General features: G+C 50.5%; 1 protein-coding gene across 6 annotated transcripts in view; it reads right to left on the bottom strand.

Moving 5' to 3' along the window:
* gulp1b (GULP PTB domain containing engulfment adaptor 1b) overlaps positions 1 to 16,534 on the bottom strand; it is a 645,746-nt gene that overhangs the window by 281,487 nt on the left and 347,725 nt on the right. For all 6 annotated transcript variants that reach the window (XM_072477928.1, XM_072477980.1, XM_072477970.1 and 3 more), the window contains one exon: positions 130 to 205. In XM_072477928.1, coding sequence (XP_072334029.1) covers positions 130 to 157 — 28 coding nt within the window. In that variant the 5' untranslated portion in view covers positions 158 to 205. The remainder of the gene's footprint in view (positions 1 to 129; positions 206 to 16,534) is intronic.

Here is a 16,534-nt window from a genome sequence, read left to right as displayed (position 1 = left end):
AAATATCATTAGTTCTTTATTTAAAATGATTGACTAACACTCACAGAAATTATTTGTAATCTCAGGAAATTAAGACATTTTTTCGGGAGTCAATTTAGGAATAGCAAAAAAGCCAACAAGACCACCTACCTTTTTTCCTATTAAAAGCACGATTCATGTTGGTAAGTGTTCAGCTGAAATGCCAGCAGCACTGAAGTGTCTTTATCTGAAAATAACAAACATGCAGAAGTTCATAATTCTTTTCTGTGACGCTTACAAGCTTCGAGCAGATAATTTGATAAGCACTGTAATTATTTTCCCCTCTGTAACAAACCATCAGCTTACTAATTAATTATGTTTCCAAGCTAATGATTTTTAATGTTAAAGACTTGGCAAAATAGTTCTCCAAAAATGTTCATGTAAGATTCATGCAGATTTGAAAAAAGCTTAGGTTAATTTTTCTTTCATTCTTGGGATGTGTGCTTGCTGACAAAACTGGCATTTATTTATTTTTAAAAATATTTTAATTCTCCTTTTTCACATTTTCTCCCAAATTTACACCCAACAATAAACAATAATCAGTAACAAATGTAATGTCAATCCCCATATCAATAACAACAATCCCACCAAACCCCCAAACATTAGACTGCATGTTAACAAAAACAAATAACAAAAAGGAATCAGGAATCACCCATAGTCACCATTAACGCATACAGTCCCCCTCCCCCCCAATTCTCTCCCCCCCCCCCCCCCCCCCCACCCCATAATGTTCGATGTAATCCAATTCTCGAAAGTGCATAATGAATAACACCCATGAAAGCCTCCATCCTTCCCCTCAGTTCAAATTTGACCTTCTCAAGAGTCAAGAATTCCAGCAGGCCCCCCCCCCGCCACGCCAGGGCACAGGGTGGAGAGGTTACTCTCCATCCCAACAGGATCCGCCTTCGGGCGATCAATGAGGTGAAGGCTACAACATCTGCCTCCGCACCCGTTTCCAACTCCAGCTGGTCCAACACCCCGAATATGGCTTCCCGACGGCGGGTCCAGTTTCACATTCACCACTTTAAAGATTACCCTAAAAACCACCTTCTCGTAATCCTCCAGCTTTGGACAGGACCAAAACATATGAACGTGATTAGTGGGGGCCTCCCCCCGCAACGTTCACACACATCTTTTACCCCCTCAAAGAGCCAGCTCATCCTGGTCCTTGTGAGGTGTGCTCTATATTCCTCCTTCAGCTGTATCAGCCCCAACCTCGCACACGAGGTGGAGGCGTTCACCCTCCAGAGCACCTCACACCAGAACCCTTCCTCCATACCCTCTTCAAACTCTTCCTCCCACTTTGTCTTGATCCCATCCAGCGGTGCCTTCTCCTCTTCCATAATAGCCCCGTAAACCGCCAACACTACCCCTTTCTCCAGTCCCCCTGTCGTCAGCATCTCCTCCAGCAATGTGGAAGCCGCCTCTACTGGGAAGCTCTGTATCTCCTTTCTGGCAAAGTCTCGAACTCTGGGAAGGGTGGAGGGGGTTCGATGTTAATAATGGATCGGGGCAGGTCAAGCTCATGGGGCAGGGCCTGGTAGTACAAAACTAGCATTTATTGCTCATCCCTAATTGCCCACGAGAAGAAGGTGGTGAGCCAGCTTCATGCACCACTCGAGTCCATAGGGCGCAGGCACACTTATAATGCTGTTCGGAAGGGGCTTCCAGTATAGGAGGGTTAATGCGATGATTTCAGGGTTTGTTTGGGTGGGTAAAGCCCCGCGGGTGAAGGTGGTACTGCTGGAGCGGGGTCGGGGGAGGGTGGGGGCGTTTGGCTCTCCTGAACGTCATGAATTATTACTGGGTGGCGAACATAGCTATGGTTAGGAACGTCGGGAATGGGTTCTGGTATTTGCAGGTGAGGTACTTTGTTCGGAGGCAGGTACCATCATTTCCTCACCCCAAGGGCTGCAGGACAAGATGGTGTCAAGAACAGGGGTAGGGGAGGGGAAGGTGTTGAAAATTTACAAGGAGCTGATATATGAAAATTTACAAGGAGGGAATCCCGATAGGAGTAGTGAAGCGCAAGTGGGAGGAAGAGTTGGGGTGTTGAGCTGGAGGCTGGGTTGTGGGAGGAGACCCTGAGGAGAGTGAATGTATCCTCGTTGTGCGCTAGGCTTAGCCTTATCCAGTTGAAGGTGGTCCACAGGGCACATATGACTAAGGCCAGGATGAGCATGTTTTTGAAAGGGTGGAGGATAGGTGTCAGTGGTGTGCGGGTGGGTCCGCGAATCATGTCCACATGTTTTGGGAATGCCCAAAGGTCGGGGGATTCTGACAGTGGTTTTCCGATGTTATGTCGGAGGTCCTGAAGGTGAAGGTGGTCCCAAGTCCAGAAGTAGTGATCTTCGGAGTGTCAGAAGACCCGTGAGTCCAGGGGCGAGAGAAGCCGATGTCTTGGCCTTTGTCGCCTTGGTAGCCCAGAGACGTATATTGTTGGAATCGAGGGACTCGGGGCCCCCAAAACCAGGGGTGTGGGTGAGTGACCTGGCAGAGTTTCTCAGGTTAGAAAAGATAAAGTTCGCCTTGAGGGGTTCTGTGGAGGGGTTTGCCCGGAGGTGGCAACCGTTTGTCGACTTCTTTGAGACAAGTTAAAGATGTCAGCAGTGGGGGGGGGGGGTTAAAATGGAGGGCAGGTGAGTTGGTAAGTGGGGGGGGGGGGGGGGGTTGTTGAGTTTGTTATTTGAAGCCCTGTTGGTTTGTTTTGATTTGTGATTATGTTTGTTGTGTGAATATATAAATGCCTCAATAAAATATTTTTCAAAAAGAAACGGAAGGGGCTTCCAGAATTTTGAGTCAGTGGCAGAACAATGATATGGCTCCATGTCAGGATGGTTTGTGATTTGAACTTAAAGGTGGTGGTATTCCTATGTTTCTGTTGCTCTTGTCCTTCGAGGTGCAAGGTGTAGGGTGAGTTGCTGCAGTGCACCTTGTATATGGCACACACTGCTACTATCGATATGCTGTTGGCAGGGGATGTAAATGTTTAATCAAGTGGGTTGCTTTGTCCTCGATGCATCAAGTTTTTTGACTGTTGTTGGAGTTGCATTCATCCAGGCAAGTGGAGATTATTCCATCACACTCCTGACTCGTACTGTGTATACAGTGGACAGACTTTGGAGAGTCATGTGGTAAGTTACTCTCCACAGAATTACCCGGCTTTGACTGCTCTTGTGGCCAAAGTATCTTATGGTTGGCTTGGTTAAGTTTCTTGTCAATGGTAATTCCCCAGGATATAGATGGTAGGAGATTCAGTTATGGTAATACTATTGACTGTCATGGGGAGATGGTTGGAGATCGTCATTACTTGGAACTACTATGGCATGAATTTCACTTCCACTAATCTAGCCAACCCTGAATTTGTCCAGGCATTGCTGCAGGTAGGCACATATTCAATCAGTATCTGAGGAATTGCAAATGGTACTAACACGGTGCAAGCATTGGCAAACCTCTCCACGTTGACCTGATGATGGAAGGCAGGGTAATTGACGAATGTGGTTCGGCTACTCTGAGGAACTCCTGCAGTAATGTCCCGGGGTTGAGGTGATTAGACTCCATCAACCACAAACATCCTCTTTTGTTCTAGCTATGACTCCAGCCAGTGGAGAATGTCACCCCCCCCCCCCCCCTCAATTATCATTTACTTCAATTTTGTTAGGACACCTTGATTCCACTCTTAGTCAAACCCTGTCTTGAGGTCAAGGGCAATCACCCTCACCACCTTTACAGCAACGTGTCACCAAATAACTCCCAACTATCACTTGCACCACATCATCAATATTTCTTAGCTAGTTAAATGGTATATTATTAGTTATATATTACTTTTATATTATTATATTAGTTACGGGCAGCATGGTAGCACAGTGGTTAGCACAGTTGCTTCACAGTTCCAGGGTCCCAGGATTGATTCCCAGCTTGGGTCACTGTCTGTGTGGAGGCTGCACATCCTCCCCGTGTGTGCGTGGGTTTCCTCCGGGTGCTTTGGTTTCCTCCCTCAGTCCAAAGATGTGCAAGTTAGGTGGATTGGCCATGATAAATTGCCCTTAGTGTCCGAAAAAGTTGCGTGGGGTTACTGGGTTATGGAGATAGGGTGGAGGTGTGGACTTGAGTGGGGTGCTCTTTCCAAGAGCCAGTGCAGACTCAATCGGCCGAATGGCCTCCTTCTGCACTGTAAATTCTATGATCTATGATATCTACAGCAAGAATTGAACATATTGAGCTGAATTTTCATAAAGACTGAGACAGTTTCCAGCTTAGCCGAAATAGTGCCAGAGCCCAGATTACAAAAGCCCCGCCCCTGAACCCAGCACACATCATTTTTGCTGGGGGGGGGAGGCAATTTGCACATCCTTGGTTCACCAAGGCACAGGGCTAAATTGCTGGCTTTGAAAGCAGACCAAGGCAGGCCAGCAGCACGGTTCAATTCCCGTAACAGCCTCCCCGAGAAGGCGCCGGAATGTGGCGACTAGGGGCTTTTCACAGTAACTTCATTTGAAGCCTACTTGTGACAATAAGCGATTTTCATTTCATTTCATTTCAGCTGCACATGTTGAAGTGCAACTACCTTCAAACGGGTGCAATTTCTGCCAGTGGAATGTCCAAAACACCCTGTATGGATTTTCCATTTTTCAGGAGAAGGTCTGGAGCTGCTGAGTTATTTGGAGCGGTAGAGTACCCTTTTGGAGAGGTCCAGGGACACATTTGAATGATTTCAAGTGTGCTTTGGTACTGTTTAGTGTAGACATGAATGCATGCAACAAGTGGATAAAATCATTGAACTGTCAAGCTCACGGGAGTTGTCAAGGGAACTGCCAAGATATCAAGGCATTAAAATCACCTGGCCAATATTTTTTTTTTGAAAAAGCAAAACAAAATCATAGCTTGCTATTTCACTCTGCTGTTGACATAAGCCGGAGGATCATCATAAGATTTGTGCCAAATTCCTCATTCCACAAACTATCCACACAGTGGGACGTCTGTCAGCTCAGTTTGATTGACCACTCCAAGTGGTTAAAAAGTCTTTGATGTGGAGCTACAAAAATAAATGCTTGTTTTTATAAGGGATAAAACACTTGAAATAAATAATTGTTTTGTAAGTGATTAAGCACTTACAGGAATGTAAATGTAGTGAATGAATTTTTATAAATAGGAATGCTTGTCAGAGAATGTTCATTAATAAATACTTAGAACTTTATTTTATTTCAGCCTAGATCCTCAGGTCTGCCCAATGTGGAGAGTGGGTGCGTTGGCATGGAGGATGTCAGGTCAAAGTGTGGTGACTGGAGGGCATACATTGGCATGAGATGGCACTAAGTTGGCACAGGGGCTATGAAGGGACACGAGGATGGCTAGGGAAGCATAGGCCAACAAGCAGGAAATAAGGGGCCATAGAGAGTGGGACTGGTTGGCAAAGTTATGAGGGGTCATAGGGATCTGCTGAAAAAACAAAGAGAACATAGATTGAAAAAGTTGTGGCTCACGTGTTTTTATATATACATGGGACAGAACTGAGACTGACAGCAGTACTATACTTGTAACAAAAGGTGGCATGAAGCATCTAGGCATTAATGCCTGAAATCAACAAGGGCAAATAAATCAATCAAAAATGTTAAGATAATACAGCAAATATGCATTTCATGGAAAAATGCCAATTTTCTGCTTCCTGTCAATTGCTGGTACACATTTGGTCAAACGTGCAGTGAGCTGACTGTACCTAACTCTTCAGTGTTATCCCACAGTCCAAAGATATGCAGGTTAGGTGGATTGGCCATGATAAATTGCCCTTAGAGTCCAAAATTGCCCTTGGTGTTGGGTGGGGTTGCTGGGTTGTGGGGATAGGGTGGAGGTGTTGACCTTGGGTGGGGTGCTCTTTCCAGGAGCCGGTGCAGACTCGATGGGCCGAATGGCCTCCTTCTGCACTGTAAATTCTATGATAATATGATAATTAACTCATTGGAATATTAAATCAAAGTTTTATCTGCTGGGAGCCAGTCACGTATGGCACACAGAAAATGTGGCCAGCAAATACAATTTAAAGGGATGTTTGTACCTAAATGTAAGTGACTACAAGTGGAGACACTCTCTCAGTATTCAGAAAGCTTCTAAGTGTATTTGAAAAATCTGTTAGTCCTGACAAAGTACAAGAGCAAACAGCCTGAAATGCTTACTGCTTCTCTCTTTACAGCTGCTGCCTGACCTGCTGAGTAGTCCCATATTTCTCTTTCTTTTTATTGCACCTAATTTGATGCTAAATTGATCCACAGCTCATCCTCTGTTTACCTCTCGGTGCTTCATTGATTAAAGAGATGCTCTTTTTTTCACTAAGCTCCCAGATGCTCTGTTGCCCATAATGTGCTGTCATCAGCTACACTTGCAGCAACTTTATAGGGGAAAGAAAAGTAAAACCTAGATGTGTTGAAACAAGTCCAACTAATGGGGCACACGAGAAGATGGACTGACCTAATGTAATCTGGCACCATGTACCTACTTCCTCACCTCTCTGCTCTTCGTAACAGTTGCTTCTTTGCTGAACAAAAAGCAACAATTCAAACACTAAGTTTTTCTGTCTTTTTATGGTAATTTAATCAGTTCCCCACTCATTGCTTGAAACTTCACTTGCAAGGAATGCATATCAGGAATCTGTGCATTTGCTCAAGTTCCTGATATGTGACCTGGAAGGTGTTTTATTTGAAGTCCAAACATACTTCTATTCCTTCCTATCAACTGGGATGTTTTAGAGAAACTCCATTTTGTGTTCTTGAATCTGATGGATGCGCACACTGTTTTATTTATAGCAGTAATGTTACTAGTTTACTAGTTTAGCCAACAAGAAATGTTACATATCTTACTCTTTCTCTCCAATCGTGACTGCCATTTTCAGTCTCATGCCATATTGCTCATCACACCCAGCATCTTGATCCAGAAACATTTCTGTTAGTAGTCTCAGTAAATCCACAATTAGAACAGCCAAAAACAAATTATACTAAGTGATAACTGCTGCCATCTGGAGCTTTGCCACAGCTATATTTTTGCATGAGCTCGCTAGATGTCTCAAGGGCAAGTTGAGATCTTTTGGCTCAGCTAACCTTTCTCTTCCAACTTTAATGATCTTGTAATGAGCCATCACCAATAACAAAAAACAAAAAGTCCATGTAATAATTTTATTGACAACATTAAAACACGATTTTCAGGAAAGTCTCAAATTCAGTCTTTGATATGTGCTGAGTCAACAACTCAGTTAGCAGTGTAGTTAATATATTGTCCAACCTAGAATGTACATGCTGTTACTTTTTTTAAAATTTAGAGTACCCAATTAATTTTTTCGAATTAAGGGGCAATTTAGCATGGCCAATCCACCTAGCCTGCACATCTTTGGGTTGTGGGAACGAAACCCACGCAAACACGGGGAGAATGTGCAAACTCCACACGGACAGTGACCCAGAGCCGGGATCGAACCTGGGACCGCGCCGCCGTGAGGTAGCAGGGCTAACCCACTGCGCCGCCTGTACATGCTGTTACAATCACCGTAGCCACCTATTACTGTGAAAAAATAATCAGAGCTTTTGGTTAATAGCTAAAAGGATGAGACCAGGGGCGAAATTCTCCGTCAACGTCGCAAAGTCCGCCGATCGGTGCAAAAAACGGCGCAAATCTGACCTGCGTCACGCCGCAAAAATCGTCGCGAAGTCTCCGGACGAAATGGGCTAGCAGCGACGTGACGCGATCCGCGCTTGCTCACGTGGTTCACGCCGTGCAGCGTCATACACGCCGCACGGCGTGACGGCTCATAAGGACGCGCTGCTCCCCCCCACCCGACCGGAACACCCGACCGGATGGCCGGCCGCCGCTCAGCCCCGAGATTCCAGTCACGGAATGTGGAGGCGCTCCTGGATGCAGTGGAGCAGAGGAGGGCACAGCCACAGAGTTGCCCCACACCACAGCCGGCGTCTGTGGAGGGAGGTGGCAGAGGCCGTCACCGTTGTGGCCCTGACACCACGGACAGGCACCCAGTGCCACAAGAAGGTGAACGACCTCGTCAGAGCAGGCAGGGTGATCCCCCCCCCCGCTATTCATATCCCCCCTCCCCATATCCCCCCTCCCCCATATCCCCCCTCCCCCCCCTCCCCCATATCCCCCCTCCCCCCCTCCCCCATATCCCCCCTCCCCCATAACCCCCTCCCCATATCCCCCCTCCCCCATATCCCCCCTCCCCCATATCCCCCCTCCCCCATATCCCCAAGTAAATCCAGCCCTAACCTTAACCTCTGCAATACACGCACAACCGATGGCGTGCAATCATATACCTGCCTAACACTGTTGCCTTTTACCCCTGCCACCACCACCCCGCCACAGGAGAAACGCGCACACAACACCAGGGAGCATGTGAGGACTGGAGGAGGCCCCGCTGACGAGAGGCCACTGACCGAACACGAGGAAAGGGCCCTGGAACTGGCTGGCGGACCTGAGGACCGGGAGGTTGCTGATGCAGAGGTCGGGGGCCCACCAGCAAGTGAGCCACCGACAGCCCGTCCCCATATCCCCCCTCCCCCATATCACCTGATCACTGCCTGCGTGTCTAACCATGTGCATGCTTCATTGTGTATCGCAGGAGCAAACGTCGAGGCACCCATCGCCGCAGATGCAGACCGCCCGCAGGATGCCCCTCGGAGGCCACGGGAGACAGAGAGACCCGGACCCTCCGGCATGCGACGCCCGCAGGATGCCCCTCGCACACCACGGGAGATGGAGAGACCGGGACCCTCCGCCATGCGACGCCCGCAGAATGCGCCTTGCACACCACGGGAGACGGAGAGACCCAGACCCTCCGGCATGCGACGCCCGCAGGATGCCCCTCGCACACCACGGGAGACGGAGAGACCCGGACCCTCCGCCATGCGACGCCCGCAGGATGCCCATCGCACACCATGGGAGACGGAGAGACCTGGAGCAACAGGGAGACGACGCCCCCATCTCGTGCGGGTGCGACGACGCAGGCGTGTGCCACCCAACGACGAGGGGGGCAGCCACAGGCCCCCGTCACAGCCGAGCCAAGACACCACTACCCAGGACACCACTACCCAAGACAACCTTACCCGGGATAGCACTACCCAGGAAGAGGAAATACCGGACAGTGACACAGAGTGGATAGGTGGAGACGAACCCCCACCCCAAAGTGCCATGGACTCAGAGTGGGACGAAGAGCACGACACAACGCCACTGCTGTCACCAACACCCTCCACCATCGCAGAAACACTCACCTGGGTTGGGCACTTTAGTGATGAGGCGCCTGGTACACTCACTGGTGCGCACAACACAGCCGTCCCGGTACAGCAGGTGGAGGTAGGAGCAGCAGAGGGGCCGGGCGGTCGGAGGGCAGCCCAGCCCAAGCGAACATTTGCCGCCCAGATGGATCCCGGGTTCCTGGAGTTACCACACCCACCCATAGATCCGATGCAACCACCGAACCGGAGACGAGCGAAGAGGGTGACGGCCGGCTTGCGGCGGCTGCAGTCACAGGTGGAGGAGTCCACCCGCGTCCAGGAGCTGGGAGTGGTGCCGGTCATGCGTGCCACCCAGGCCGACACCGCACGGGTGGCGTCCGCGGTGGAGGCAATGGGTGCGACGGTGTCAGACATGGGGAACGGTTTGCGAGGCCTGGGACTTTCCGTGCAGGCGGCGTCTGTGGCCCAGGACATGGCTGCCCTCTCACAGGAGGCCATGAGCCAGTGCCAGCGGCAGATGGCAGAGGCGCTCAACGCCATGGCCCAGTCTCAGCAGTCCATAGCCCAGTCTCTGCAGGCCATGGCCCAGTCTCAGTAGGCCATAGCCCAGTCTCAGCAGGCCATAGCCCAGTCTCAGCAGTCCATGGCCCAGTCTCAGCAGGCCATCGCTGAGGGCATCAGCGCCATTGGCCATGTGGGAGCCGGCGTCGCACAGTCACAGACAGGGTTTGCCAATCCCCTGGGCTCCATGGCTGCAAACCTGCAGACCCCTGTCGATACCAGCACGGGCCTCCAGGACTGGCAGCGCCAGATGTCGGGGGGGCGTCGGATGGCCAGTCCGTTTGCATCCCCCACCCATGTCGAGGCCTGGGGGCCATCAGGCACCCCAAGGGAGGAGGAGGTGCTGTGGTCCGTCCCGGGTCCCCCTGTAGGGGAGGTCCCGGTACACCGCGACACCTCGGACTCCCCCCCCCCCCCCCTTCCGCCCCAGGTGCATCGGGTGTGCAACGGGCAGGACAGGCTGGCAGCTCGCCATCCCAGTTGCCCGGGCCGCAGCCTGGCCCATCTAGGCCAGGACGCCCCAGGAAACGGCCGCCAAAGGGATCCAGTGTCAGAGGGCAGGAATCACAGAAGTCCACCTCCAGTTCTGCTGTACCGTCTGGGGAACCACGTAGACGGAGTCAAAGGGCCCGTAAGGCCAAACAATTAGACACTGAGTAAGTTGGCACGGGTGCAGGGCACAGATGAGTTTTAGGGGCTAGGGCACGTGCATGAACTCTTTTGGTTATTAAAGTCAATGTTACACCTACAGAAGCTGCCTTTGTGCTCTGTCCAAAGCGTGCGGGGGTGTCATGTACGTTGAGCGCAAGTGTGTGTGTGTGAGGGGTGGTCTTACCTCAGCCCCAGGTGAGTCTGCCCCTTCCCCCTGGGCCGCCATCAACATCCCCCGGGCAGAGGACGGGACCGTGCGCTGCAGTGTCACAGCCGCATGCAGGGATGGTCCGGGTGGATGATGGTACTGTGGCCATGGGTCAGACATAGTCCGACGATGTGGAGCCAGGAGCTCATCGCAGGGCGGGTTGTCATCATCCTCCATGGCCTGCAATAGACACGTGTCCACCGGCAACTGTGTCAGCCCGGCCGTTGTGCCGCAGGTGGATCGGCAATGGGGGGGGGTGGTGTGCATGCGGGTGGGGTGGGTGGGGTTGGGGAGGGGGGTGAGGGTGCTGGGTGGGTGGATGAGTGGGGGGTGTGGGTGGTCGGCTGTTGCCATGGTGTGCGGTCTGTGGCCATACTACCCGATTCCCACGCCCATCTAGTCAGTGAAGCGGGCAGCTATCAGCCTGTCCCGTGCCCGCTGGGCCAGCCGGTAACGGTGGACAGCCACCCGCCTGTGTCTAGCCCGTCTGCCCTGACCATTGCCCCCATCCCCCTCATCTGGGGAGGACTGCGCCTCTTCCTGCTGCTCCTCCACTCCGCCCTCCTCTGCCTGCGGCACATCGCCCCTCTGCTGGGCTATGTTGTGCAGGACGCAGCACACCACAATGATGAGGCCGACCCTATCTGACCGATACTGGAGGGCGCCCCCAGAGAGGTCCAGGCACCTGAAATGCATCTTCAGCACGCCAAAGCACCTCTCTATCACTCCCCAATCGCTACATGGGCATCATTGTAGCGGTTCTCCGCCTCATTGCGTGGCCTCCGTATAGGCGTCATCAGCCACGATCGCAATGGGTAGCCCCTGTCGCCCAGCAACCAGCCCCTCAGCCGGGGATGGCGTCCCTCGTACATGCCGGTGATGGATGACCGCGACAACACCTATGAGTCGTGTACACTGCACGGGTAACGGGTGCAGACGTGCAGGATCACCATACGGTGGTCGCAGACCACCTGTATGTTCATCAAATAGGTCCCCTTCCTATTGGTGAACACGGCCCTATTGTCTGCAGGTGGCCGCAAGGCGACGTGCATCCCATCAATCGCGCCCTGGACCATGGGGAACCCGGCCACGGCAGAGAAGCCCACGGCCCGGGCATCTTGGCTGGCCTGGTCCACAGGGAAGCGGATGTAGCGGTGCGCCATGGCATATAGGGCGTCTGTCACTGCCCGGATGCACCGGTGTACCGATGTCTGCGATATGCCGGACAGGTCCCCACTCGGTGCCTGGATTGACCCCGTTGCATAAAGGTTCAGGGCCACCGTAACCTTGACGGACACGGGGAGAGGGTGTCCCCCGCCAGTGCCGTGCGGTGACAGGTGTGCCAGCAGGTGGCAGATGTGTGCCACGGTTTCCCGCCTCATCCGGAGTCTCCTCCTGCATTCCCGGTCCGTGAGGTCCTGGTATGACTGCCGGGGCCGGTACATACGGGGCGCCCTCGGGTGCCTCCGTTGCCGTGGGGCCGCGACGTCCTCCTCCCCCTCCTCGTCCTGTCGGTCAGGTGTCCCTCCAGCCCCTCTGCGGCAGCCTGCGCCGCCTCTCTGGCACGCTCCTCCTCCTCATCATCATCCAGGGCAACATAGACATTAGCGGCTGCGGCGGCCAACATCGTTGGATGATCGGAAAACATGACGGCCTGGGGGGGGGGGGGGGGGGGGGGGGAGACACGATGACATGTCATCATTGCCCATACACCCCTCCTCCCCCAGCCAGGTGGCATGGACCGCATGGGTCCAACTGTTGGAGGCTGGCACCTGGCCAGGTGGACCAACTCACTTGCCCTCGCACCCCCCCTCCCCAGCACGGACCCCATCCTCCTCCCCGGCATGGACCCCCCCATCCTCCTCCCCGGCACGGACCCCCCCATCCTCCTCCCGGCACGGACCCAACCCCATCCCCATCCCCCTCCCCCTCCCCGGCACGGGCCCCCCATCCTCCTCCCCGGCACGGACCCCCCCCATCCTCCTCCCCGGCACGGACCCCCCCATCCCCCTCCCCGGCACGGACCCCCCCCATCCTCCTCCCCGGCACGGACCCCCCCCGCCATCCCCCTCCCCGGCACGGACCCCTCATCCCCCTCCCTGGCACGGACCCCCCCCATCCTCCTCCCCGGCACGGACTCCCCCCATCCCCCTCCCCGGCACTGACCCCCCCTCCCGGCACTCCCCCGGAGCCCAGCCCACTCTAACCACCCCCCCCCCCGCCACACACACACACACACAACCCTACACACACCTATCCCCACACATTCAGACTGCGGCCACGCCATCACCTGCCCAGCGGCCAACTCCCCAGGCCGTCACCCACCTCCATGCTGGTCGGCGTGAACCTGGAGCACAGGTTGACGCCAAATAAAAGGAGGTTTGATTTACGTCGACGTGACCAGTCATCACGTCGACGGGACTTCGGCCCATCCGGACGGGAGAATATCGGCAGGCCCAAAATCGGCTGCCTTGCGCCCACCCATGCCATTCTCCGACGTCTGCGGCGCCTTTAACGCCCCGCCGACTTTTATCCCTTCAGAGACTTCGGCAACCGGCGGGGGTGGGATTCACGGCGGCCAACGGCCATTCTCCGACACGCTGGGGGGTCGGAGAATGACGCCCCAGATTTCACACTTAAATACTTTTATTGTGACAAAAGATCTAAAGCATTATAGACTGAACATTATCTATGTAGGAAACTTATATTTAACCTCCCAAAACAGAACATCCCCTTTTTATTTTAGTACAACCAAAACCAAATTTTATTTTACACTGTACTTTAAGAGATATTTAATTCTCCTGAGAATTTACTCCTGTACATTTCCTTTCATACCCCAGGAGCTTTAATCCCCATGTGCCCCATCCCTCCCCCATAGATTCTTCCTCTAGTGCAAGGCTCAGCCGCATTTTAACTCCTCATGAATTCAGTCTATGTAATCCAAATGCAGGCTCCCATCCACATCCCTGTGTGGTGAAGCACACTGTCCTGCTGCCATGAGGTGTCCTCCGTCTCCTGGATCCTGGCCGAAAAATCTTGTCTAAATGTTTTCAGTGATATTTTAGACAGTTCCCCTCTCAAAGTCCATCCCCATGACAACATGAATAACATGGGCCTTGTATCCAAGTTGAAATGCTGATCTGCTAACCTTAAGATTCCAACTCTCTTCTAACTAGTAAGCAAATATATTGTTTAAAGTTCAATTGTTTACAACCCAATATTCTTCGCACATTTTCTGGAGTTTGGAGACTCACAGTCTATCCACTGTTAGCACACAGGCTACTCCCATGGTCTCCAAATGTAAACATCTTGCCTTTTCTTCCCAACAACAATCTGGGCCTCCTTTAATCTCTAACTACTAAACCACTCAGGATTGCTGTTAACATACTTCAGAACAGATCACAACACCCTCCATTTTACCTTAAATTAAAGACAGTTCCAAAACATTAAAATCTTATTAAAAACGTAAATGTAACAATTCTGTTGTTAAACCTGGCTGAGACAATAGCAAGCTGAGGTAAAATGGGTAACGTCTGTTTGGAAAAACAGTACGTATGTGTCATCAGCATCAAAAGACATTTTCTGTGAGTTGATCATGCACATACTGGAGAAACTGGTTGTGCAGCAAGTAGAAAGAAGGCAAGATGAGAAGAATTTTGGAGGATTTTTAAAATGATCTATAAACAGTATTGAAGCGGAGTACAATTAACCTTTGAAGTACAGCACCACTGACTCTCACAGAGTAACCATTATTCCATTCAGTTTGTTCCTGTATTTCTACCTTTATCTATTTGAATAGCTAGCCAGCTATGGTCCCACTATGCTAACCAGAGGAACGAGTCACAATATTGTCTTGACCACTGGTATATCTCAGAATCAATCTGTGCCTTTGAATGCTAGACATAAGCAAACACGCAGCTTAGAAATCCAGACAGGCCAGAATGTTAAACATGCCGAATGAAAACAGGGTAGATTCTCTTGTTGATGAAAGTGATTTCGCGAGCACAACCTGGGTCAGCAGACTCAAGATTCCTTTCCCTGTTTTCCTATCACAAGATTTAATAGAAGGATGGAAAGAAGAGTGTGGGGACCTCAGATGGTACAATTAATGGAGTGATTGAACTCATCATTATCCCAGTGACCAGATCTACAGGCCCAGATGTCTGAGAATAACAGAGGAGTACTGCCTTTACAGGCATCAAAGATTTACCAGTCAACCAGTCTCCTAGCCCAATGCTTCATTGTCAGTAAAAACCCTTCCTAATCTTTACTGGCAGTTATAATGAAATATCAACTGCTGCAGGGAGATCCTGTGGATAATATATAACATACATCACCATTTGTTCTTGATAAGAAGCACAAGCTTCTCAATCAGCGGTCCTCCCAATTAGATAAGGAGCAAACCTGCAACATGTACAATTCTGCTCATTTAGTGAAATATGGTAACCCAAAGATAGAAATATGTTACACAGTTGCAGGAACAGATTGTCTTGCCCAATCATGCCTGTCTCTGTTACTGCAACTTACAGACTTGAAGTGATATCAATCCTTTAACACATCACCCCCATAACCCTTAACGCTCTTGTCAATCAAATATCTGTCTAACTCAGCATTGAATATATTCAATGCCCCATTGCCTCCACTACTTCCGGACAGAACATTCCAAAGGCTAATGACTCAGGGAAAAGAAAATTCTTCTCATCTCAGTCATATTTGAGATCCCTTATTTTTAAACAGTGCCCCCAGTTCCAGTTTGTCAAATTCATTATCTAAATTCTTGGTGAAGATGTGGTTTGGGAAGGGTCAGGTTACCGATGCCTGCAACTGTTGGCAAGAATGGTACATAGTGTTATGTAGCACAGATTGTTCTGGCACTCAAAGTACTGGCTGTCATTCAATGTCTATGCAAATAATGGAAATGTAACATATTACAACATGGGCTACATGAAATCTTTTCAAACAATACTTACACAAAAATAGCACGATGGTGTTGCAGTGTATGAAAGAGACGGAAAGAATATGAAAAGGTAGATCAAGTAACTGATAAAATGAGCCTTCTCTGATTTTGGTCCCTTTCAGTTCCTCTATAAGTTCAACACTAATGGTACTCAATTATGCCTCTTCAAACTGAAAAGGATTGGTATCGTTTTCTTCCATTTCCTGGCAAAAAATCAACTTGTCCTTGTTTAAAGGTTTAAGAGCACAAACAGAGACACCCAAATTTCTATCCTGCCAGAAGCTATTTAAGGACAGCTGGAAGGTGCTGTGCTGGGAGGCTTTGGGCGGTATTAAATAGATTGAGGGAAGCAACCACGGACATTATAAGGTTGTTTCTAGACAGCTAAGTATTGAAGGAGGTTGCAGCAATCCAGTAACCCAGGTAACCCATTAGAACACTTGCTGTAGCTCCCATTCTTCAATCAATTTTTAATTTTGTTATAACTACTTTTTCTTGATCATTCACTTTCTACCATCCACTATCTGCCCATCTGTTGTGATACCTACGTAATCCATGTAATCTCCTCTCCATTTCACCCTGAATTCATTGTCACAATGCATTCTCTAACCAGCACCTCATCTTATTCCCTCCACTACACTGCAACTGTTTAGTGACATATTTAATTAATTCAAACTCTATTGCTTTTTAGTGCATCCAACATCCTCCATTCAATACCCACATCTCTCCTTGTTCCATTCATACCTATATTACTATTCAGTCACTCAGGCAATTTATATTTTCCCAACCTGACTTTGCTCTCACCTGTTTTCCGTGCCTCCCTTCATTGTATCCATCCATTATTGATCTCTTCATGATTGTCAAGCCTCTTTTCTCTGAGTCACCAACCTTATTCCCGTGAACAGGGTGGATAGT

This window comes from Scyliorhinus torazame, chromosome 2, assembly GCF_047496885.1.
Source record: "Scyliorhinus torazame isolate Kashiwa2021f chromosome 2, sScyTor2.1, whole genome shotgun sequence".
NCBI lineage: Eukaryota > Metazoa > Chordata > Chondrichthyes > Carcharhiniformes > Scyliorhinidae > Scyliorhinus > Scyliorhinus torazame.
This window is presented reverse-complemented; position numbering and strand designations above follow the sequence as displayed.